Source organism: Cyberlindnera jadinii (genome assembly GCF_001661405.1).
Source record: "Cyberlindnera jadinii NRRL Y-1542 unplaced genomic scaffold CYBJAscaffold_4, whole genome shotgun sequence".
Classification (NCBI taxonomy): Eukaryota; Fungi; Ascomycota; class Saccharomycetes; order Phaffomycetales; family Wickerhamomycetaceae; genus Williopsis; species Williopsis jadinii.
In genome coordinates, this window is record NW_017963655.1 from 387,420 (window position 1) to 410,322 (window position 22,903).

The following is a 22,903-nucleotide window of genomic DNA, read 5'->3' on the forward strand; positions in this document are numbered from 1 at the left end:
CGCTCATAACCATAAACCACCCTACAAACAGCTCTCAGGCCCAAGTTGCCCATCTCATGAGTGAAAAATTTTACAGTTGCTATGCTCTTCGGCATCTCGGAGAAGGAAAGTTTCTTTTTATGCATTCCCCGAGGCGTTTGACACATTATTTTTTTTTCACTTCTTCACACCTTTTCACATATCAAAGGAAAGCTGGTTATATTCCACAGTATCAGCTGAAGGGAGAGTTGTAGGCATTCATACTCACTTCACAGTCACTAGCTACGATACACATAGTCCTTGATCAGAGAGCTGTCCTCTAGACTGTGCTAGATAGGTGTTGTCGGCAAGAGAAGCGTTCGTAATGCCGTCTCCGACCAGCTTCTATCGGTATATGATGCTTATGACGTCTGGGTTCATCGCCACGGCCGGATATACGAGATCGACGGTGCTCCTGGAGTCGTCGAGAGGATGCGATAAGGATGATGGAGACAACAGCGACGATGCGTCCACGGAAGACACGCTGAGGGTGTTGAGACAGTGGTTCCAGTGGTCGAAAGTTGCTCACACGACCGACGCCGAGGTGCTAATCAAGGAACAAAATTCGAACAATGGGCCTTTAATCAACGAGCTCAGGCTGAAGGAGAAGTACGCTGCGCCAAAGTACCCCGTTGTGCTCTGCCATGGGCTTTCAGGCTTCGATAAGCTGATGGTTATACCTTCTCCTGCCTATCTAATAGGCCTTAGCAAGCATAATCCCTCTGCAAGAAGAGACTTTATAGTTGCTGACAGGGACGGAGTTGCGCTGGAATATTGGTATGGGATCAAGGAGGCCTTGGAGTCCAAGGGAACAACTGTGATGGTTGCGAAGGTGCCTGGCTTTGGAAGCATCGAGGAGAGGGCCTCCATCTTGAACGACTTCATCACCAAAGAAGTGGAAAGATTGAGACACAGGCCTAAGGATGACATCTATAATGCTCAAAATCAAAGTGAGCAAACGTTCAAGCAAAAAGGTGAGAAGATGAAGATCAACCTGGTGGCTCACTCAATGGGTGGGTTGGATGCTCGTTACCTCATCTCCGAGTTGGAGAATGCAAACTATGAAGTGGTCAGCCTGACTACAGTAACAACACCTCATAGAGGCTCAGAGATGGCTGACTACGTATTGGACTTATCCGAGAAACTTCCCAACAGGGTCCAGATACCATTGCCACCAAGTTTCAAGCAGTTGACGACTGAACATATGAAGAGGTTCAACCAGCAAGTTAAAGACGACCCCAAAGTTCACTACTTCAGTTACGGTGCAGAGTTCAACCCTGCTTGGTACAACATCTTCTACGCAAGCTGGAGTATAATAAACTCCAGAGCTGGTCCTAACGATGGAATGGTGAGTGTAGAATCGTCTAAATGGGGCAGCTATCTAGGTACTCTGATGAACGTTGACCATCTGGATCTCATCAACTGGACAAATGGGTTTAAACAGATTATGAGTTCATTAACACCAGGTACAAGAGGCCCTCAGATCGATAGTGTTGCCTTGTACCTGGAAATCGCAGACAACCTTGCCAAAAGAGGCCTCTAGAGGCTTCACAACAGCTTACATGAGAATACAAAATAGACTTACACCTGATTATAAATACGTTATATACCATGGTTATTATATTCTTTAGAATAACAATCCATTGACGATAGAGTCGTAGTCCCGTGAGCAGCTATCACAGTACGTAGACAGTGCCTCGTTGTCAACTTGTAGCTCTTCGAATGAAACCTTACATAGGTTCAGTTCCGAAATCACAAAACTCTTGTAGTTTCCTGCGACGAGCTCCATCTCCACCTTCTCCAAGATCTTCAGCTGGATGAGAAGGTCGTTTCTCTTTAGAGCGATTTGGTGCCTTGGTTCTCTCAGTTCACCGAGGTGTAAGGAACCGTCATCTAAGGATGATATAAACTTCTTGAAACAGCCTGAAGAAGAGTTGAAGTTGAAAGAGGTCAATATCTCCATATCATCTAAAGAAATCGCACGATCCATAGAGGTTGTGAGTATTTGTTCACTAACACTCTTGACCAGTTTAGCCGAGTTCTTGGTACTCCAGTAGGCATACGTTGATCTCCCCATCAGAAAGAAGTTGAAGACAACAGACAAAGCAAGAAGAGCTATCAGCAATTTGTTCATCGTCACACTCAGCACAAATCTCGATACAAGGTCGGATATGTGATGACCAGCGTTCAATATGCCCTTAGCCAAACAATATAACCAATATCTCACATAGTACTTGAACAATATCTGGAGAGTTAGGTCAAACACCATGTCATCCTTTGGTCTATAGTCAACATCAGATTGGCTCAAGTTACCGTATGTTCTGATAGCTTTAATAACTTGGCCATGAGTACCTAAACCGGCAACACAGTGTCTCAATTGATCCACAAGAGAGTTTATTTCCTTGATCTGGAAGTTCTTTGTAATCTTCGAAAAGAACTTGGTGATGAGTCTGCTCGTCTTTCCTTTGGTGAAGTTGAATTTTGTATAGAACAGAACTTTACAGCTCTTTGCATCGGTCTCGATGATGATGATTTTTCGAATTGCACTGAATCTACTCCCTCCAAGGACCTGAACTGCATCCCTCACCTCTTGAATTCGATAGTACTTGTTATCGACAAGTTCTTCGACAGTCTGGATCGATCTATTATCAACACTAGAATCATGCCGTGAAAATCCGCTAATCATGTTCCTTGATAGTTCAATCTTGTAGTCCAAAACCCTTGTCAGCTTTTCACCTTCTTTAAACCAGGGAGAAATGTTGAACTGATCTGTATCGATAAGTGCAATAGAGTCCCGTGCTAGAGAGGAATGGTCACCGTAAAGGATATGGAAGACAGCCTTTGCTGGTGCCCTGAAATTGGCAACCTTTGTGAGTTCGAACTCGTTTTGGTAATTAGTCTTCATTTTGCTACCTGAGGCAGGGACTCCTGTAAAAGGTTGGAATGAGTTCAGTTCGTCATACTTTTTGGAAGGAGCATCGTCTGTATCAGAACTCTTCACAGAACTTTCCGTGTTCTTTGCAGCTTCCTCAGAATGCATTGCCTCAATCAAGGGGATGATTTCTGCTTGCGTTTTTGGTTTCGTTCTTGCAACGTTATTTATCAATAGATCAAACTTCTTCTGTAGCAGCTTACCATCTTGCATGAAGAGCCGGCCCTTCATGCTTAACCCATCAACACCATACACCTTGATAACTTCCCAGTCCTTCTCTGCCATAACATCAACAGCAACGAATTCAGTTATCGGCTTTTTAGACAGCGATATGAAACCAGTGCTGTTAAGGTAGAAGTACGCACAATTGACTGTCAAGAAACACCTTCCCGAAAGCTCCTGAGTCTGATTGAGGCACCAGAGACAAGTGAAATGAGCCACAACTAGTTCCTGTGGATCAATTGAGGCTTCAAAGAGAGATTTCAACTGGATGTCGTAGTTCATCAGATGTGCCGGATAATAAGGTGGGAAGTTCTTCTTCTTGGTTAGAGAGGTCAAGTTGTTTTCAGAAAAGTTATCCTGCTTGAATCCATAGAAGCTGTCACCACTATCATTCATATAATAGATACCCCAATTCACACTTCCCCAAATATTGGCAGTGACAGCAGTAGGTATAGAAGTGGGAGCAAGGAAAGCATGGGCCACCAATGCCAGCTTCGACCTAGCAGTGACCATTGGGGGATTCAAGTCTGGATCTCTAAACTCCCCCACTGATGATGATGAGAACTGGAACTCTGTACCTTCGCACCCATCGATAAGTTTTGAAAGGTTTGTGGAGGTGAGCAGCGTATGAGACTCACTGTTGTTGTTGTTGTTTTCAATCTTTGTACTTGTCAGTTCGATGTCAACAGAGGTCAACGAAGTCGAAGCAAATTCTTGCAACAGTGGAGGATAACGTCCAAATGCGTATTTCCCTACCTCGCTGTCAGCAGCATCCAGGGCCTTCTGCTTCTCCACAGAGAATACGGTTAACCAAGACTTCAGATCAACAAGAGATTCAGCCTGGAACACGATTGTAGAATCGATGGTTTTCACTTCAAAGCAGAATCTTCGATCCTCATCCGGTGCGTACCTAATATTGGCCAATAGCACACCAATCTTATCTGTTTCCTGGACAAACGTTCTTGACGGTGACAATGATAACAAGCCAAAGATTCCATTCTTCACAAATACCCAACGTCTGACCCACACCTGTCTAGAAGGCTTACCGACGCTGGTTTTCATATAGAGCCAAGCGTGCTTCTCATTACTCTCGGGAGAAGTTGCGTGAGTGTCAATGAGTTCATTCACGTTGATCAAGGCAATATTATGGTCTCTCAGCTCTCGAGACGGAGCATACTGCAAAGCTGTTGCCTTCTCGATCTGAGCTCTTGATTGCTTCATGTCTTGCAACAGTGCTTTTGTTGATTTCGATCCAGCTTTCGCCCAAGCTTCAAGCTTGGAGTTGTACTTCTCATCATAGTTGGATTTCCCTTGTAGACTCAACTGGGAGAACTTGATCAGCATGTAATCCAAGGCTTGCTGGAACTTGGAATTCTCCACACAGATGTCAAAGGCAGCAGCCAAGTATGACTGTCTAACCTCATAGAGCTGGAAGGCATCTTCTCTCAACGCCGAAGGCTCTCTCGTCTTTGATTGCGACGAGAACTTGTTCAGCAAGGAGTCATACTTGCTCTGTAGATATTCAAAGTTTCTTCGAATGTCCTTGTAGCTCTTTATGTCCTTCTTCAGGAACTGCGACAGCAGTTCAATCACCTCGGTATCGTTGAGCTCCATATCATCCAAACCAACATTCCAGAGGGTCTCCAGTCTCCCCTTGGCGGTCTTCAGCACATTCATCGTGGTTTCTTCACCAACAACAGAGAACTTGAGCAGATCAGGAATCAGTTGTCCCAGGACAACTGAGTTCACGTCTCTGAAATCACTATACTGTTGCGGATACCTCCTCAAGGCCCTGATCAGCCCATCGATCCACTGCTCTATCTGGTCCAGGAGACTACACTGGTAGTTCGTACTGGCCCTGAAACTGGGCGAGTCCAAAGCAGCTTCCTTTAACCGAACCGAAATGAGCTTGATCAACTTCGCCTTCTTCACGGCTTGCGGAGCATGTGTATCATTGTGCTGTGATTTGTGAGGAAGATCCGTGCCTAACACACTGGACAATGGCATGGTCTTTCTTTGCACCGTGTTTTCTTCCAGAGAACGCCGTGTTTCTCTCAGCTGTGTCTTGCTATAGAGGAGGCGGTATTAACCAGGTGTGAGACGTAAACAACAACCTTGTGAGAAACCCCGGGAACGGAAAATAAAATCCTCGGTGTGTACGATAATGCCAACTCTACAGTTTAATTAGTGGAACCTGCGCTGGAGAGAATAATCAATGGGAAGAGCCAATTGGCGAGTAGCCACCAGCAAGTAGGTGTATAAGGAAGGTGAACAGCAGACGGTGTGAGATGATGCTCAGATCGTGAGGCTACAGGCGTAGGAGGGCTTGCGGGCAGTGCATCTTTACTGCGTGGACATATGGCCTGTATTAGACTGTGTCTATATCGTCAATTTGCCCGGCACAGGTGGTGCTTGGGATACAGAGAAGGTCTGTACCTCTGTGATCACAACGTTCCGACTCTTCTACGTGGCTGTGTGGTTGAATCATAGCAGCACTGTTGAAGTGAGGCTAACATTGCTCGATAGTGATCTCCCGTATGGATCCCCTTTCCCGTTTCCTAACCATCGAAACGGTCTAGTAGTGTAGTGGTTATCACGTCTGTTTCACTCACAGAATGTCTCGAGTTCAAATCTCGACTGGACCTCTTTTTTTTGGTTTTCCGGCCGGTAAGTGCGTGCGCATACCAAAAACAATTAATACCCAGAGCTCACAGTGAATTCATCAACATCCATCTCAATGGAATGAGAGGTTGAGCGCGTGTTGAGGAAGCGAGAACGTTCATGATGAGATCAGCCCTATACGTATACACACGAAGAGCATTCTCGTCGACTCCGTGTCGCTGGAGGCAGTTCACCAGCCTACAGAGCCTACAGGACTGTATTACCACTGATATCACCAGTGGTTCCCTTGACGAGCGCAAGTTGCTCGATGACTTCAAGGATATCTTCGCATACGCAGAGAAGTCGTCGTTCACAGAGCTCAGTGATCTGCAGAGACTATCACGGAACCTGCTGGAATCGCAAAGATCCCTTGAGCAAGCCACCGTGAAGAATATCATGCTGTTACACCCACCGTCTACTCTAATCGCACCACTGTTAGAATCGTTCAGTGCCATCTCACCTGGCCCAATACCGAAGTCAATTGCCGATATTGCTGTTCGCCGTTGTCTATGGGAAGCCGACATCCAAAACGCCGTCAAAGTTGTCGACCTGACCACTGCCTCCCCACGTTATCTGAAGGCAATGACCCAGAAACGTAACAGTACTGTTCTGAGCGCATTCACAGGGGTAATAGGTGTGGGTGGATTGATGCACTATGGGATAAGCTTGCTGGAACTGCCATCAACAGCTGGTATATTTGCAATGGTTGCCACATACGCTCTGAACATTGGGTTCTTTGGCTACGCTGCCTTTGGTGGTAAGTTTGTCGGGTCAGTTAAAAACATCCAGTGGAAGAACGGTGTACCAATGTCGCACAGATATGTACACGCTGATGAGCTGACACTGCTTTCCAAGATTGCAGAGGCTGATATGAAGATTAATGGCCACGAAGGCTATGTGAGTCCAGGCTTCAAGACTGAGATGGATAAGAGAGGCATCGAGATAATCTTACCAGAAACGGAACTAATGTTGGAAGAGTATTGGTTGACAGGTGGAGAGAACTTCGAATGGGTTGAACCAGATCAAGACCCTGCTGATATAATTTGGAGACAGAACGTGGCAACAAAGAAGCCAAACTTATTGAAAGACGACATCAAATGGACTGACAAGTTTATCCAAGGTGGTGCTGATCAGCAAACACCGAATGATCAACAAGGCACTGCGCCATCAAAGGCATACTGATGGACAATGTTCCTTTTGCTTCAGTTCTTCATTTTGTACATATTATTCAGCAAGATTTATAAGTTACATTGTCTTATTTATTAATCATAAAGTATTATTTATTTACGTGTTCTGTTTTGTATGGCCCATTTTGGCTTCTTTGTTATATACATCATCGTCAGTGTCGTGTACGGATTAGACTGTTTCGTTACCATCGTCAATGATCTCAGCCTTTTTAGAAGAAGGTTTCTTCTCTTCCGCAGAAGATGTGTCGGCTGACTCATTCGCCTCTGACTCGGTACGATTAGGTATGATGTCCAACTCACCGTCTTTAACATCAACGGTTACAGTCTCGTTGTTTCTGATCTGACCTTTCAGCATGTAGATAGCCATTGGATTCAACAATCTCTTTTGAATCAATCTGTTCAAAGGTCTGGCACCGTACAAGCTGTCATAACCATTCTCTGTTAGCCAATCCTTTGCAGCGTCCGTCAAGTTCAATGTGATTCTCTTATCAACCAGTCTTTCTTGAACTTCTTCAAGTCTGATGTCCACAATACTACGAAGAACTTCTTTGGACAATCTGTTGAAAACAAGGATATCATCAATACGGTTGATGAACTCAGGTGGATATAGCCTCTTCATAGCATCGATAACCTTAGTCTTTGTCTCGGCAGACACTTTTCCAGTGTCATTGGAAATCTCAGTATCATGTAACAGGATATCTTGGCCAATGTTAGAAGTCATTACAACGATTGTGTTCTTGAAGTCAACAGCATGTCCTTGAGAATCAGTCAATTTACCTTCATCAAGAACTTGTAAGAGCACCTTGCATACATCTGGATGTGCCTTTTCAAACTCATCGAAAAGAACAACCGAGTATGGCTTTCTTCTAACAGCTTCCGTCAATTGACCACCACTTTCACTCATAACATAACCAGGTGGAGCACCGATTAATCTAGATACAGTGTGCTTCTCTTGGAACTCCGACATATCAAATCTAATGACATTATTAGAGTCATCAAACAAGAATTCAGCCAGTGACTTTGTCAATTCAGTCTTACCTGTACCAGTTGGACCAAGGAACATGAAACTAGCAATTGGTCTCTTGTCACTTGTCAACCCGGCTCTTTGCAATCTCACTGCATCTGAGATCGCATGGATGGCTTCGTCTTGTCCCACAACTCTTTTCTTCAAAGAATCCTCCATGTAAAGCAAACGATCTTTATCGCCCTTTAGGACTGTATCTGTTGGGATACCAGTCATCTTCGAGATAACCTTGGAGATGTCATCGGAAGTGACGGATTCATGGAGCAAAGAATCTGTCTTTGAAGTTTCAGCTTCTTCGCCAATCTTCACTTTCTCTTGTAAATCTGGGATCTTTGCATATCTCAACTCGGATGCTTTTGCATAGTTTCCCTCTCTTTGAGCAATCTCCAAATCCACTTTAGCCTGTTCAAGGTCCTTCTTGGCGTTCTTGATGGCGTTGATCTCAGCCTTTTCCTTCTCCCAAACTTCGGTCAATCTAAAGAGCTCATCATTTTTCAACTTCAGCTCCTCATTAAGCTTGTCACGTCTCTCCACTGAAAGAGGGTCGGTTTCCTTCTTTAGGGATTCAAGTTCAATCTCAATAGTCATGATAGATCTATCCAAAGCCTGGATAGAATCAGGCTTGGATTCGTGTTGCAATCTCAACACCGCACATGCCTCATCAACAAGGTCAATCGCCTTGTCAGGAAGGAATCTATCAGTGATGTAACGGTTCGACAGAGAAGCTGCAGACACCAATGCACCATCTGTGATTCTAACACCATGATGGACCTCATATTTCTCTTTCAAACCTCTCAAAATACTGATAGTATCAGCAACCGAAGGTTCATTGAGCATAATTGGCTGGAATCTTCTCGTCAGAGCAGGATCCTTTTCAATGATCTTGAACTCATCTAAAGTTGTTGCCGAGATACATCTCAGCCCTCTAGCCAATTTTGGCTTCAAGATGTTGGAGGCATCCATTGAACCATCAGTTTTACCCAGTCCAAGAAGCATATGGACTTCATCGATGAAGATGATGATCTCACCGTTAGCCTTGTCAATCTCCTCGAGCACTGACTTCAATCTCTCCTCGAACTCACCTCTAAATTTGGCACCGGCAATCAAGGCACCAAGATCCAACGCGACAAGTTGTTTGTTCTTCAAACTCTCTGGAACCTCGCCTTTCACTATACGCTGAGCCAGACCGTCAATCAAACTCGTCTTACCGACACCAGCACGGCCAATCAGCACAGGATTGTTCTTTGTTCTTCTTGAAAGGATCTGGATTGCCCTTTGAATCTCCTGATCCCTCCCAATAACCGGATCCAGCTTACCCTGTTCAGCCAGCTTGGTCAGATTCGTACCAAACTGCTCAAGAGGCGTCTTCTCAGGCTCCTGTTGTTGACCATTCATGTTCATCTTGAAGTTACCGTTACTGGCAAATCTCACCTGGCCCACCTGTGGTGCCACCAGGCCAGCGGCAAACGGTGTCTTCACACCTCTCACGGTACTCCACGCAGCCAAAGCCCTTGGTGTAACAGTAGAACGACTCAACTGTCTCAGCTCTGTGCGTGCTACGCGCGCTATAGGATTTACCCTTCTTGTAAGCATTGTGTTTGCTCTAGTTTTAACCACGAGTTCCCAAGCAATTGAGCGAAAAATGCGTATACAACTTCCCTTATATATTAGCTACTCATCCATTGCCATTGTTGCCGGGTTTTGTTCTAGAAAGTTGTGGAGTATTCCGGAGCATATGGCCCCTACCGAAAAGTGTGGCCCTACTGAAAAATTCACTACGTACTCCAACATGTCTTCATATGCTTCATTTTGTATGGCGTCATTAAATTAAAATCATAGTGAGAGAGTCCATTAGGTGGTGTTGTTATTAGAGTGCGTTGATTCTTGCTGTTCGTCATCATCTGTGTGAGGATCTGTTGAGCTTTTGTTGGTGTTGGTGTTGTTTTGTTGGACAAAATGGCTCAGTGGTGTGGGATTCGCAGTGTCATGCGCAGTTGATGGAGTATTGCGTAGATAACGATGATCAATGTCAAACTGGGGGTGTTGTGCCTCTATGGATATTCCTGTGTCTTGAGATATGTTGGAGTCCCTGGTCGAGGTTGGGTACATCATTTCGTACAGCTGCACCTGTTCTTCGTTTGTAGAGTCCTTCTTCGCCCTGGGCACGTCTCTGAAGGTCCTGTGGAAGAGATTAACCGGCGATTTCAACGTAGTAACTAAGGAGACAACGTTGATTGTCTTGAAGATATAGTTGCTGTTCCACGACTGGACGTCTGCTGAGTCATCGTTTATGATGTGGAAACTGTCATTGGAGATTTTTCTTCCCAAGACAGTTTTACCCTCGTACCTTGCCTCCAGCGATTTTATCGTGTGTAGCCACTCCCAAATCGTCACAGTGACACAGAGCTTTGAGAATGTGTACACGTACTTGGCCCATGACCTCGTGGAGTTCAGTGCCAGATCTATTGTCATGAAAATAATTGGTGTTGTCAGTGTGACCAAACAAAACACTGCAAGAGCCATCGAATTACGATGGTATGCAAAGCGTCTCTTCAACCAAGAAAACCGCAGCACAAAGAGAGCAAAAGATGCCAGCGTCACGTAGTCCGTTAAGTAGTGCAGTATCTTCAAAGCTCTGAACGTTGGTGTGGGCGAAGGCTCATATGTGTTGCTATAAACAACATAGAATGACGTGCTGAATGCAGAATTCACCACTGACAGGAGTAATCCGACCAAGATGACCTGTTTCTTGTGACTGTGCTTTGTCAGTTGAACCGAAAGGTCGACCCATGACAGCCATATGAGGAAAGTCACTATGGACCGTACAGCCATTAGACCTGGGCTAAAAGTGATGGAGTACTGTATCTCTTGTGTGTCCACAACGTCAAGATCCACTTGCTTCTGCAACAACGAAGTGATCTTCACGAGCATCGCAGTATATGTCCCGCAGAAGAACAAGTTACTCGCCATCAGCGAGTTTGGAATGGAGTTCGACGACAACAGCAACAGCAGAAACAACATCCATCCGGCAGTAACTATGCCACAGAGTACTAGTATTGAAGAAATTGCACCGCCGATAAATGGATCCTTGTTGCTTAGCACATCGCCGCTTATTCGCATCTGCCGCGTCAGGTTCGCCACCAGCTCTTCTGTCGTCAAAGGATACGTGCTGGTGATATTCGTCAGGTAGAAAGACGGACTCGTAATGTCGTAATCTTCCACCTCTGCCATTGACGTTAAAAACCCACTGGTCAGCTCATAAACGTCATAGAGACCATCAAGCGCAGGTAGAGCCTTAACGAGCACGTCTGTGCTGTTCAAGTAGCGTGATCTCATGGTGCTCTATGACACTGTGGCCTGTAGATGGTGTTCTCCTTGAACTCTTGTGTGTGTGTGTGTGTGTGGATGTGTGGATGTGGGCTTTAACGCCAACATTTGTTATGGCTGTCAGCTTTGCTTCCGCACGCCTGCCTGGCTGGGATTTTTATTTACGAGCGCTCGGCTCCTCAGCATTACACCGTCGAGCTCTCTTCGCAAGGCGAAGCGCTACTGCCTGAGCGTACACATCAGGGGCAGCTCACTGGCGAAGTTCAGCTCACGAGCAACACAAAAGCTCAGCAGCGTGGCTTAGGTTCATTACCAGTGCAATTGGAGTACGTATACTCATCCCAAAGCAGGTGGTGCCTAGAAGATTCATGCTACAATTGGCGTATAGAAGCGCTCTACAGTGGGCTTAGCCCGTATGAGACATAGCGATCCACGTGATGTGTAAAGAGTATGCAATTTCTATGTGTGTAGATGGTGGCAAGGGCTCATTGCCTCTTGCTGTTATAGGATCCTCTATAGGAACCTCGTGGTCCGTGGTATTTTCCCCTAGTGGAGCCGTTAGCGGGCTTCGACACTTTGATGCCGCCGATACGTCCTTCTAGCTCACGAACATCAACGTTGACAATGTGGCATCTCATCTTTATGAGGGCATTCAGGTCCTCGTCGGTGTCCTTGACTGCCGTAGGGAAGGATACCCGAACTTCAACGGTATCCCTATGCTTGGAGGTGACCAGCTTTGGTTGTAATTCTCTAATGAACATGAAGTTATTTGCCCCTCTCTTATAGAAAGTCGATGCAAATCCCTCTGGATAAACCTGTGGTTCGATGTAGTTACTCCGGCGTTGTGGCTGGTAGACATCAGCGGTGGAGTCCATGCCGTAATAGTCATGGGAGTTGTAAAGTTGGATAGGTACAGGCCCGCCTGTGTGGAAATGCTCTGGGAACAGCTCATATTCAGTGTGCTGTGTACGATACATGCTGTCTCCACTAATGTGGTCCGTCTGAGTTGGCGAGATGGACTCCTCTGGTGTCTTGACGTCAACATTGGTTTCTAGCTGTAACTGTGAATGTGGCTGTGATTGTAGCTGTGAAATAAAAGGTGATGCTTGGGGCATGTATAGTGGTGATTGCACTGGAGGTGTGGACTCAAACTGTGGTATCTGTGATGGCTTCATGAAAAATGGATCAAACACAGTGGTCACCTGTTGTGGATACTGATCAAACGAAGGATTCTGTTCCACCATGGGAGAAGGGAAAAACCTCGACGTCTTCGATCCACTACGACTCGCAGACTCATACGGGGAGCCGTTGTTGGTGTTGCTCACAGGTGATGGAGACGTCAACGAATCGTCAAGGTTCAGACTTTCAATGTCAAAAGGTGACCAGGGTATTGCAGAATCACTCTTTGTTGACAAGCTTCGGTCCTCCGTATTCCATATATTCGGCGAGCTCCAGTTTCTCTGCTCAACGAGTGTATTGGCCCTAGGCTCAGAGACTCTAAAGTCGGTGAATAGACGAGATTGGGACTCTGTCGGTTTTGAAAGGGGAGACCTTGTTAAAGACGGGAACGAAGGTGCACCACCATGACTTTTTCTGAAACTGGAGAGCTTTGAGTTCGGCGAGACCCAAGAAGAGTCACCAGAGTATGTCGAGACCCTATCTAGCTGAAGCTTTGTCGCACCAGAGTTCTCGGAATTGATACGCCCTGGCAAGTCTGTCCAACTCTTGTCCTCTGAAGACTTCAGCAACGTATATGGCTCGCTCTCTTCGTCTGTGCATTGTAACTGAGGAGATTCCGACGCTGAATGAGTGACATTGGATGCTGATTCTCTATACTGTGCCTCTGGAGCCAGCGGCTGCTGTACGCTATTAGCCTCTCCAAAGTGGCTGGTCGGATCAACAGTCCCGTTTTCAACGTTAACCCTTGCTATCGACGAGCCAGATGATGAAGACTTCCTGCTTGTCAGCACTACCGTCCTACCCTTCTTCGACAACAATTTCAGTTTGGTCCCACCGCCACCGTTCACGGACACCTTCCTCTTCACCACGTCCTCCTTCTGTGCCTCTGCAACATGGGCCTGTTGTCTAAACAGGTTGTTTACCGACTGTGACTTGAACTGCTTCTTGGGCTTGTCGAGGTCCATTGCTTCTTTCAGTATATGGTCAGCTCACGAACGGATTCAGTGTCGTTTCCGATCGCTTTGCAAGGGAAAATGGCAAGCAGAGCAATACTGGAAACCATACAACTGATTAATCCCCCCTCCATTATAAGCTAAACAGCAAAGCGCTGAGGAAAAGTTTTGATCACAGCTAAACTCATCACGTGACACGCTGACATAAGCGATTACCTAATATCACAAAGACCGAACATCTTTTGTAAAGGGGCACACCGATGGTTTCCCTCGATACACAAAGACGCACAGTGCGCATCTCAAACTCGGCTTTGTTTCTGCTTTGTTTCTGCTTTGTGTCTGCTTCACCTGTTCTGTTTACCCGGTTACTGAAGCTTCAAGTCTGAGTGGCACTCGGTGGCGCTGTGTTTGTGTACGACTCTCCATGTTGATGATTCGTCTGTGGCATTTGTGACTCTCTTTAAGGAAATAGATATCTAACATCAGCAAAAGCGTTGGAAGCGGTGATTGGCTTCCTAGGGCTTGATTACAGAGGGGCTTACGCTTACAGTTCATCTGTTCTTTCTTTCGGTGTTGTATAGAGCAAAGAGTGCGTGTAATCTGGCGTCTTTCATATACTGCATCATGTTTTTCTACTGGATGTGCGTCTTTTCGGCGTGTTTACTGTTTTGGAAGGCAGACGCCCACAGATTGAGACCGAGGGCCAACTCTACCCCTGTTGAAGAACAGATTTGGGACTATAATACCAATAAGGTGAGAGGAGTGTCGCTTGGGGGATGGTTTGTGCTTGAGCCGTATATCACGCCGTCGCTATTTGAAGCGTTTGGGTCTGATGAGTCCAAAATCCCCGTTGATGAGTACACTTTCTGTCAACAGTTGGGCAGGGAAGAGGCCAAGAGAAGGCTAGAAAAGCATTGGTCAGAGTACTATACCGAACAGGACTTCATCGACATTAAGAATCTCGGCTTGAACTTGGTTAGGATTCCTGTTGGTTACTGGGCTTTCCAATTGCTCGATAATGATCCTTATGTTCAAGGACAAGAAAAGTACATTGATCAATCGATCCAGTGGGCCAAGAACCAAGGGTTAAAGGTTTGGTTTGATTTACACGGTGTTCCTGGTTCGCAGAACGGGTTTGACAACTCTGGTAAGCGTGGTACAATTGGCTGGCAGCACTCCGAAACCAATCTGGAGGTCACACAAAACACATTGGACTATATTTTTGGGAAGTATGGCCAGGAACAGTTCCAGGATACTGTGATTGGTATCGAGATTGTGAATGAACCAATGATGTCTTCTTTAAACATCACTGGTGTGCTACAGTTCACATATGACAGCTATGACCGCTTCAGAAACAAATACAACTCACAGAATTGGTTTTTGGTGCAGGAGGGTTTCATGAGCATTGGGTATTGGAATGAGCACCTTAACAACGACTTCCAAAACGTTAGTCGAAAGTACACTTCGAAAAATGGCCTTTACAACACTACTGTCCTAGACTTCCATGGCGTCGTTATAGACCATCATCATTATGAAGTGTTCACCACGGGACAACTTGCTAAAAGTTCTGAAGAGCGCATTAATGACATTAGAAACTATGCGAAGGCTGTTGAGCTAGAACAGAGCTACCATCCTTCGTTGATTGGAGAATGGTCGGGCGCAATCACAGATTGCGCCAAATGGTTGAATGGAGTTGGCACAGGTGCGAGATATGACGGAACGTTTAGTTCCGACCAGCTACTTAGATCTGGGAATCAAAGCATGAGCAGACTCATACGTCGTGACGATGCGACCAAATCTTGCTCCAACGTGGCAACGTACAAGCAGATGTCTCAGAGCCACAAGGATGAGATACGAAAGTTCAACGAGATCCAGCTCATATCCTACGAGGCGAACACTGCAGGGTGGATCTTTTGGAACTACAAGACCGAGGATGCCATCGAATGGGACCTTCGAGGGTTGATCGACAAGAAGATGTTTCCTCATCCATTTGACGACTTCAAGTACTTCACCAAAGTTGATGGCGAGTTTGTTGCCAAAAACGGTGCAACGGCGGATTCTGCGCCCTGGACCGCATTTCCACTACTTGCAGTATCGGTGTTGGCAATGACTGTGTTTGGTTGCTTCGTATAAACCGGAAAGTACTACGATAACGAAGAGCATCTTTGATGCTCTGCGAGTCTACAGATTGAGTTTAGATGCTCGCCGATCCCATGATGATGTTTTTCATGCCATTCTGCGCCATTTCGTGCCATTCTGCGCCATTTCGTGCCATTCTATATCTTTTCATGCCATTTTACGTCACTACGCCAGTTCTAAAATTAGATCCGCCAGCACAAAGCCAACCCCATAGCGCGCTGTTTCGTAAAGTCTACGCCAAAGATTTGCGCAAAGCATCAACTTTACGCCCAAAACGCACCGCCAGGGCTTGCAAGTTTTTCGCTTTTTCACCCTTCCTTGGCCTCTTTTGCGCGCCTTTTTGCGAGCGTGCGCGTATCTTCTCTTCACCCTGTTTGATCTCACAATCTCACCTTTCCATAGGCAAAATTGGCTACTTATTTTTAGTTTTATAGCTATAGTTCCCGTCACGTCCACTGTTGTGAAGAAGTTTCGCAATTCCCAATCCTCCCCCCTCGTTCCAACAGCTTTCCGATACCGTCAAAGCGTCCTGGTCATCATCGCTGACAGCACTTGATTCCACTTTAGGTAATAAGTTTCGTGCGCTTTTTCAAACTTTTTCTGGGCCCGCAAGTAGCTCCTTCAGCTTCGCTGGGTATTAAATCACAACGTTGACGATTCATAGGGGCTGGGTGTTTTACATATCACAAAGTACTGAGCATCTCCATACACTGTGTGCCACTGATTGAAGGGAACACAGCATTAGCAGAGGAAAGGACGAGCGAGAAGGAAGAGGACACTGTTTGTCATAATCGCACTATATTATATAACACTCAAGCATGCGATTCGAGGTATCGTTGAGGGCGCTGATGGTGCCAATGTTCTTGGCCCAGCAGGCACTGTCGATAGATCTGGATGTTGATTCCGAGACGAGTATCTGTGATGCGTCTGCTCTGGTCATCGGCGGTGTTATGGACTACTACCAAGGTACACGTTACGGTGGTACCGTTGGTATGTTCCAAGACCCGTACTACTGGTGGGAAGCCGGAGAGGCCATGGGCTCGATGTTGGGGTTCTGGTACTTCTGCAACAACGACACGTATGAAGCCGTGATTTACGATGCGCTCATGGCGCAGAGAGGTAACAATAACGACTACATTCCTTCAAACCAGTCTATGACGGAAGGTAACGATGATCAAGGCTTTTGGGGGCTTGCCGTGATGGAGGCAACAGAGCGTAACTTCACCAACCCGCCATCCGACCAACCAGGTTGGCTGGCACTGACACAGGCCGTGTTCAACACCATGTGGGCTAGATGGGATGACCAGTACTGCGGTGGAGGACTGAGATGGCAGATCTTCACCTGGAACTCCGGTTACACGTATAAGAACACCATCTCCACTGCTTGTATGATTGCCATAGGCGCCAGACTTGGAAGGTACACTGGCAACACCACTTATATCGATATTGCCAACGAGGCCTTCGAGTGGCTCGAGAACATAGGCTTCGTCTCCATCTCCGATGGCTCTGCCCGTGTCTACGATGGTGCCAGTATCACTGATAACTGTTCTTCGATCACAGGGCTGGAGTGGACGTACAACATTGGTCTGCTCATGGCTGGTTCTGCCTATGCGTACAACGCCACTGAGGATGATCTCTGGCTCCAAAGAACAGAAGCATTGGTCCAAGGTGCCTCGGTCTTCTTCGTGGACGATATCATGTATGAACGTGCTTGTCAGGGAACCTCATCCGGTTGTAATACTGATCAGCGTTCCTTCAAGTCTATCTTTTCCCGTTGTTTGGGCCAAACAGCAGTTATGGCGCCAACTACGTACAACACCATCTATACGTGGCTAGTTGCGTCCGCCGAGGGCGCTGCTAAGTCGTGTACTGGTGGTTACGATGGACACACGTGTGGATTGAACTGGCAACTGGGCTCCAATGATGGTAATTATGGGTTGGGAGAACAAATATCCGCACTGGAGGTGTTTGACAACCTACTCATCAAGGACAGACCAGCTCCTTATACAAACGAAACAGGCGGTACGTCCGAAGGTGATGCCAGCGCAGGAACAAGTTCAACCACAACACAGCTGGATACCGCTGCCCTGAATATCACAGGTGGTGATAAGGCTGGTGCCGGTATCATCACTGCTATTGTGCTTGCTGTCATCATTGCCGGGTGCGTATGGATGGTGATATGATCGTCAATAGTAGCCAGCACACACTTTTGAGCGTGATGTCTACCACCAAGAGGACTGTGTCCGTGTGTATGTATGTCTTTTCTATTCATATATGTTTTGCTCTTTCCCCGTTATTCCATTTGCCCATCAAGAATTTGATTTTGACCTTGCTTTAGCTGTAGATCCTCATAGTGTGTACATCAACTCCCCGAAACCGGAGCCAGGGAATCTTCCTCGCCCAGGTTGCTAATACATCATCACCAACAAGGATGCAACGGCTAATGGCGCTTCGGGACCAGTTGATTCCCTTCTACAAGAAGACGATGAGTTTCAAAGTCATTTATCACACCCATTCGCCGGTCATTTCCCCTTCTACAAGGAGACTCTGTATCCTGGACTCGTCATTCAATCCACCACACCTGGGCCACTACGCACTGGTAAACAAGTCCATCACGTATCCATACCATGGCCAGGTGATGCCAAAGGACTCTGTGGGCGTGCTGCTCATGTTCAGTGTCAACAACTGTGATAAGAAGACCCCCAAACCAGCTCCCATTGAGCACCGTGTGCAGATGATGTGCCTGTTGGCAGATCACATCAAGCAGGAGATGGATGTTCCTGTGTACGTCATCGTCACTGACCAGCCGATATTTGCTGACAAGTCTGTACAGGTTCAGCAGTGGATTAAGCAGACCGCTGGTGTCGTGGAAGGGTTGCGGTTGACGTTCCTCCTAGGATTCGATACGCTAGTGAGGGTGTTTGATAACAAGTACTACGCGCCAACACCCACAACGGTGGCGTTAGAAGGGTTCATGAGGCATAACGATCTCTTTGCACTTACACGTGACGACGACAAGCAGTATTCTCTGGAGCAACAGTTGAGCTACGTGGACAATATAAGATCTGGCAAGAACAAAGACTGTCTTCCAGAGTGGAGTGAGCGCATCTTCATAGGTGAAGGTGATCCTTCCTTGCTCAAGGTCTCATCTTCAAGAATAAGGGCATTGATCGAGAGCGGTGATACTACTTGGCAAACAGAGACCATACCGTCAATTGTTGAGTTTATTCACGAGAGCAAGCCCTACGAGTAATGGCGAGCCACATTATTATAGATCTACATAGACTAGCCCTCATAGTTCAATCCATCGTTCCAGAAGTTCACCTCAAGGAGGCACACATCGCTGAAGATCTTGATGAGCCTAGCGGCCTTCTCGTAGCTGATGCCCACTGCGTGCCTCTCCAAGCTGGTCTCTCCTTTCTGCACAGCATCGTAGTACCAATCTGAGGTGTACGTCTCCATCCACTGGACGTACTTTGGAATGTCAGTGGTGACGGGGAAGTTGGACGTTGCCCTGTAGTATCCAAGGAGGCATGGCGACATGGCGACGCTGATCTCCAGCCAATCACCGCCTTCAGCAACCTTACGCAGATAAGCTGTGTACTCCTTGCACGCGTCGCTCATCTGTAATGACAAGGAGTCAAAGTTCGTCACTCCCTGGTCCTTCAGCGTCTCAGCATGGCTTGACATCTCCTTGGTGACGCCGTTCAGGATCTCGATCTGACGCGTCATACAATCGAGGTCTGGTGCAAGCGAGCACAGCACCGCGTGGATCTTTGCGTAGTTGACCAGGTAAGGGTAGTCCTGAGAGATGTATCTCACGAACTTGTGCATTGGCAGAGTGCCATTGGCCACCTTCTCGACAAACGGATGGTTGATGTACTGGTTCCAGACGGGCTTAACCATTGGATGGGACAACAGGTAGTCGACAAACCCGCCCTCGACAAACACTGCTCCTGTTCCATGTTTGAAACAAGGTGAAGCTATATGGTACACGTAGTTTACAGGGCCATTACCATGGCCAATCTTGGATGCTGAGTTTATGGCACCTTGTACGTAGCGAATACCATTCTCCACGGAGTCTTCTATGGATAGACCAGACGCGATGTTGGACGCTATGGCGGACGCCAGTGTACAGCCAGTTCCGTGTGTGTTCTCAGTCTCAACGTACTCAGATCTGAACACAATTGTTGACTCAGTGGCGGAGATGTAGAGCACATCTGTCACGTATCTCTTGTCACTGCCTGCGCAGGTCCATGGACAATGGCCTCCTTTCAACAGCACATTCTTGGCCTGTGTGTGCTGCTGAATGAGCACCGCGTACATCTTCAAGTCCTCGACGCCAGAGACCTTGGCCTCGATGTCGAACAGCCTGAGGATCTTCGTGGCCTCCTCAAGATTGGGTGTCACCAAGGTGACACCTCTGATGAGCTTCTCCAGCGCGAGCTTCAATACCTCGATCTTCGCCAACGTTGTCCCTGACGTGGAAACCATCACCGGGTCTATCACCACGGGCTTGCCCCTGTGGTGTGACTGCACAAACCTCGACAGGATCTCGATGGCATCCTCAGTCAGCATCCCGGTCTTGATGACATCAACCTCCACGTCGTCGAAAATGGACTGGAAGATCGACTCCAGGGCCTCTGGCCTGGTGAACTCGACACCGTTGACACCCTGTGTGTTCTGCATAGTCAATGCTGCTATAGCAGTCAGTCCATAGCATCCATGTGCTGTGATGGTCTTTAGATCGGCCTCGGTGCCGGCTCCTCCACTGCAGTCAGAGCCAGCAACGGTTAACACCGTCGGTAGCGAGGCCTTCACTGTAGGCGCATTAGCAATCTCCACCTCTCTCGTAGCCATGATACTCAATTGAACGGTCTTTCAGTGGTGATTGTCATCAAAACATCGTGATGGGACATTGAGAGGGTCAAAGCTCCCGCTAATAAATACTTTTTGGCGGAGATGCCTCCCTCGCACGGGCTGTCCGGTGTGTATGCGCTTATGTTGATTTTTACACCATAAGGTGGTCTCTCACATGGCTGGCAAGAGTTGAAGTAGCATAGTTAAGGTAGCACGGTTTATGAGTCGTATATAGGCAATCTTCAAAGCACAACATGATGGACGCGGGCGCTATAACGGGTTAAACATAATAGATTTACAATGGCAGAATAGAAAATCCTCTCCATATATTCTTAAATAACAAATAAAAAAATGCATTTCACTCTTTAATATCCTCCCCATGATTTATACACAAGCTTCCATCGTTACGCTGACAGCTGTGCGATACAACTCCCGCACGGCCTTGTCTGATATAACGGTGAAGTAAGGGTGGGAAAGCTAAGAGGTTCGAAAGGGAAGAGAAAGATCGTGCTTGCTTGTAATGTGGTGATTTGTTTTTTTGTTTATTTTAGACTCATATAATCTTGTACTGTGAATGTGAAAGAGGCTGCTCCTCGCTCCTTGTAGCCTCAACGTGCCATCGCTCGCCATGAAGGAGCTTATTTGGCAACCTCAACGTTGTCCAGCTCAACTCTCTCAGCAGCCTCGGCCTCAAGTTCCAACAAGTATGGCAACAAGTACGGAGTGTCCTCGGATGGCTTAAGAGCCTTGTCGGCGGAAAGCAAGTGGTGGGTGATACCGCACTGAGCAGCAGTCAGCATTCTGAAGTTTCTGGCGTAGATCTCGTCCTTTGGCAATCTGGAAAGCGCCTTCTGAACGGTTGGGTTCTCCTCGTGGATCAAGTCGTCAAACTTGAGGCCGAGCTGGCGGTAGCCAGAGTAAGCGCAGAACAACTTGGCGGCTGGCACGAAGATGGATCTAAGCGCTGGGGTACGCAGGATGAAGTCACCGGCCTTGACGATGGAGGTGTGGGAAGCCATTGTTTTTGTCTTGAATGGGTTTGTTGATGTAAAACTGTGCTCTTCTATTAGGCCAGTTCGCTTTTTTTATCGTGGTTTTTTTTCTCTGCCCTTGCTTTGGTACATCGGGGGCTCCCGCACTAAGAGAGCTTCGCGATTTGTTTTTCCCGCTGTTTCATTGGCCGCGGCGACCCTGCGGTTACCCGGCCGCGAGGTCTCTTGTTGTGGAAGTTCTGCCGTTTTCGGGATGTTCCAAAAATGTGTATGACGGATGCTAATTCCGACAGCATCGCCAGAACAATTCCGATGGTGGGAGGGACGTCCTCTCCCACCTGTTGATGCTTGTTCAGCCCAGTGGACGGCCATATGCTGAGGTTATCGAGGTGTTTCACCACCTACAGAGCTCTTGGAGGACATGAGAACCCATTGGTAAGTTTCTGGTTTGGGACTCTGGAGATACGTGGTGGACTAACGCACTGTTAGGGCTTACCAGGAAGATCTAAACGGTCGTCTGGTTTACCGGTAAGACAGAGGATTCCCGGTGTTGGCAAGGTTCTGCTGGTGTCCTCTGGCAAAGGCGGTGTTGGGAAGTCAACGATGAGTGTAAACCTGGCGTTGGCGATGTCCCAGCTGGGCCAGAGAGTTGGGATATTGGATGCAGACGTGTTCGGACCTTCTTTGCCAACGTTGGTGAATCTGTCTGGCGAGCCACGTATCAACTCCAAGGGCCAGTTGATCCCGCTGGTGAACTATGGTGTTCAGACCATGTCAATGGGCTATCTGATTAAGCAGGACAACCCCGTGGTTTGGCGAGGGCTGATGGTGATGAAGGCCATGCAGCAGTTGCTATTTGAGGTTGCCTGGGATAACGTGGACGTTCTCGTGGTAGACATGCCCCCAGGCACTGGTGACACACAGCTGAGTATAGGCCAGCAGGTTAAGATTGATGGCTCCATCATCGTCTCCACGCCACAGGATATTGCACTCATCGACGCGGTCAAGGGCGTGTCGATGTTTGAGAAGATGAGAATACCCATCCTGGGGCTGGTGCAGAACATGGCGTACTACCACTGTCCCAACTGCCACCACGAAGACCACATCTTCGGGCCTATCGATGGTGCTATAAAGATGGCTGAGAAGAAGGGACTACGCACGCTGGGCTCAATCCCTCTAAACAGCGAGATCTGTGCCCAAAGCGACAAGGGCAAGCCAATTGTGCTGAACAAGGAGCACACACAGGTATCAAAACCGTACTTTGACATATCCAAAGAGGTGTTACAATTGCTCAAACTGTGAAGCAACACGTGTCGCCTGTGAATACTCTGGCCCAGCAATGCTTCACTACCAGCATATATATATGTATATATACATATAAACGGTGATCTTTGTGTCACTTCATCCGT

The 22,903-nt window shown here is 47.2% G+C and overlaps 12 protein-coding genes and 1 non-coding gene across 13 annotated transcripts; 7 read left to right on the forward strand and 6 right to left on the reverse strand.

Annotated features, from left to right (window-relative positions):
- Positions 1–191: 191 nt before the first annotated feature.
- TGL2 (triglyceride lipase) lies at positions 192–1,687 on the forward strand. The gene has a single exon (XM_020214714.1). It carries the CDS (start codon positions 344–346, stop codon positions 1,559–1,561), a length of 1,218 nt encoding a protein of 405 aa, XP_020071317.1. The 5' UTR covers positions 192–343; the 3' UTR covers positions 1,562–1,687.
- SIP3 (Sip3p) lies at positions 1,369–5,407 on the reverse strand. The gene has a single exon (XM_020214715.1). It carries the CDS (start codon positions 5,177–5,179, stop codon positions 1,646–1,648), a length of 3,534 nt encoding a protein of 1,177 aa, XP_020071318.1. The 5' UTR covers positions 5,180–5,407; the 3' UTR covers positions 1,369–1,645.
- Positions 5,408–5,744: 337 nt separating this feature from the next.
- Positions 5,745–5,817, forward strand: CYBJADRAFT_t66. Its single transcript has one exon. It is a non-coding gene; the product is annotated as a tRNA-Val (tRNA).
- A 139-nt stretch (positions 5,818–5,956) lies between these two features.
- CYBJADRAFT_189385 (uncharacterized protein) lies at positions 5,957–7,015 on the forward strand (the record flags this gene model as incomplete). The annotated part of the gene is made up of 1 exon (XM_020217342.1): positions 5,957–7,015. The coding sequence occupies one exon, from the start codon at positions 5,957–5,959 to the stop codon at positions 7,013–7,015; it is 1,059 nt and encodes a 352-aa protein (XP_020071319.1).
- Positions 7,016–7,189: 174 nt separating this feature from the next.
- HSP78 (chaperone ATPase HSP78) lies at positions 7,190–9,445 on the reverse strand (the record flags this gene model as incomplete). Its single annotated transcript, XM_020212631.1, has 1 exon — positions 7,190–9,445. The coding sequence occupies one exon, from the start codon at positions 9,443–9,445 to the stop codon at positions 7,190–7,192; it is 2,256 nt and encodes a 751-aa protein (XP_020071320.1).
- A 450-nt stretch (positions 9,446–9,895) lies between these two features.
- Positions 9,896–11,380, reverse strand: DFG16 (Dfg16p; the record flags this gene model as incomplete). Its single annotated transcript, XM_020213634.1, has 1 exon — positions 9,896–11,380. The coding sequence occupies one exon, from the start codon at positions 11,378–11,380 to the stop codon at positions 9,896–9,898; it is 1,485 nt and encodes a 494-aa protein (XP_020071321.1).
- A 406-nt stretch (positions 11,381–11,786) lies between these two features.
- Positions 11,787–13,611, reverse strand: CYBJADRAFT_166979 (uncharacterized protein). Its single transcript, XM_020214716.1, has one exon. The coding sequence runs from the start codon at positions 13,513–13,515 to the stop codon at positions 11,857–11,859; it is 1,659 nt and encodes a 552-aa protein (XP_020071322.1). The 5' UTR covers positions 13,516–13,611; the 3' UTR covers positions 11,787–11,856.
- A 233-nt stretch (positions 13,612–13,844) lies between these two features.
- On the forward strand, positions 13,845–16,040 carry CYBJADRAFT_166980 (glycoside hydrolase family 5 protein). Its single transcript, XM_020214717.1, is given in 2 exon segments — positions 13,845–15,757; positions 15,768–16,040. The coding sequence occupies 1 exon segment, from the start codon at positions 14,128–14,130 to the stop codon at positions 15,634–15,636; it is 1,509 nt and encodes a 502-aa protein (XP_020071323.1). The 5' UTR covers positions 13,845–14,127; the 3' UTR covers positions 15,637–15,757; positions 15,768–16,040.
- Positions 15,999–17,900, forward strand: CYBJADRAFT_166981 (glycoside hydrolase family 76 protein). The gene has a single exon (XM_020214718.1). The coding sequence runs from the start codon at positions 16,461–16,463 to the stop codon at positions 17,823–17,825; it is 1,365 nt and encodes a 454-aa protein (XP_020071324.1). The 5' UTR covers positions 15,999–16,460; the 3' UTR covers positions 17,826–17,900.
- A 227-nt stretch (positions 17,901–18,127) lies between these two features.
- On the forward strand, positions 18,128–18,895 carry POF1 (nicotinamide-nucleotide adenylyltransferase; the record flags this gene model as incomplete). The annotated part of the gene is made up of 1 exon (XM_020212622.1): positions 18,128–18,895. The coding sequence occupies one exon, from the start codon at positions 18,128–18,130 to the stop codon at positions 18,893–18,895; it is 768 nt and encodes a 255-aa protein (XP_020071325.1).
- Positions 18,743–20,769, reverse strand: THI20 (trifunctional hydroxymethylpyrimidine kinase/phosphomethylpyrimidine kinase/thiaminase). The gene has a single exon (XM_020214719.1). It carries the CDS (start codon positions 20,500–20,502, stop codon positions 18,928–18,930), a length of 1,575 nt encoding a protein of 524 aa, XP_020071326.1. The 5' UTR covers positions 20,503–20,769; the 3' UTR covers positions 18,743–18,927.
- A 42-nt stretch (positions 20,770–20,811) lies between these two features.
- QCR7 (ubiquinol--cytochrome-c reductase subunit 7) lies at positions 20,812–21,521 on the reverse strand (the record flags this gene model as incomplete). The annotated part of the gene is made up of 1 exon (XM_020213312.1): positions 20,812–21,521. One exon carries the CDS (start codon positions 21,519–21,521, stop codon positions 21,141–21,143), a length of 381 nt encoding a protein of 126 aa, XP_020071327.1. The 3' UTR covers positions 20,812–21,140.
- Positions 21,522–21,758: 237 nt separating this feature from the next.
- Positions 21,759–22,796, forward strand: CYBJADRAFT_177103 (Mrp/NBP35 family ATP-binding protein; the record flags this gene model as incomplete). Its single annotated transcript, XM_020216839.1, has 3 exons — positions 21,759–21,762; positions 21,904–21,929; positions 21,984–22,796. The coding sequence occupies 3 exons, from the start codon at positions 21,759–21,761 to the stop codon at positions 22,794–22,796; spliced, it is 843 nt and encodes a 280-aa protein (XP_020071328.1).
- Positions 22,797–22,903: the final 107 nt, after the last annotated feature.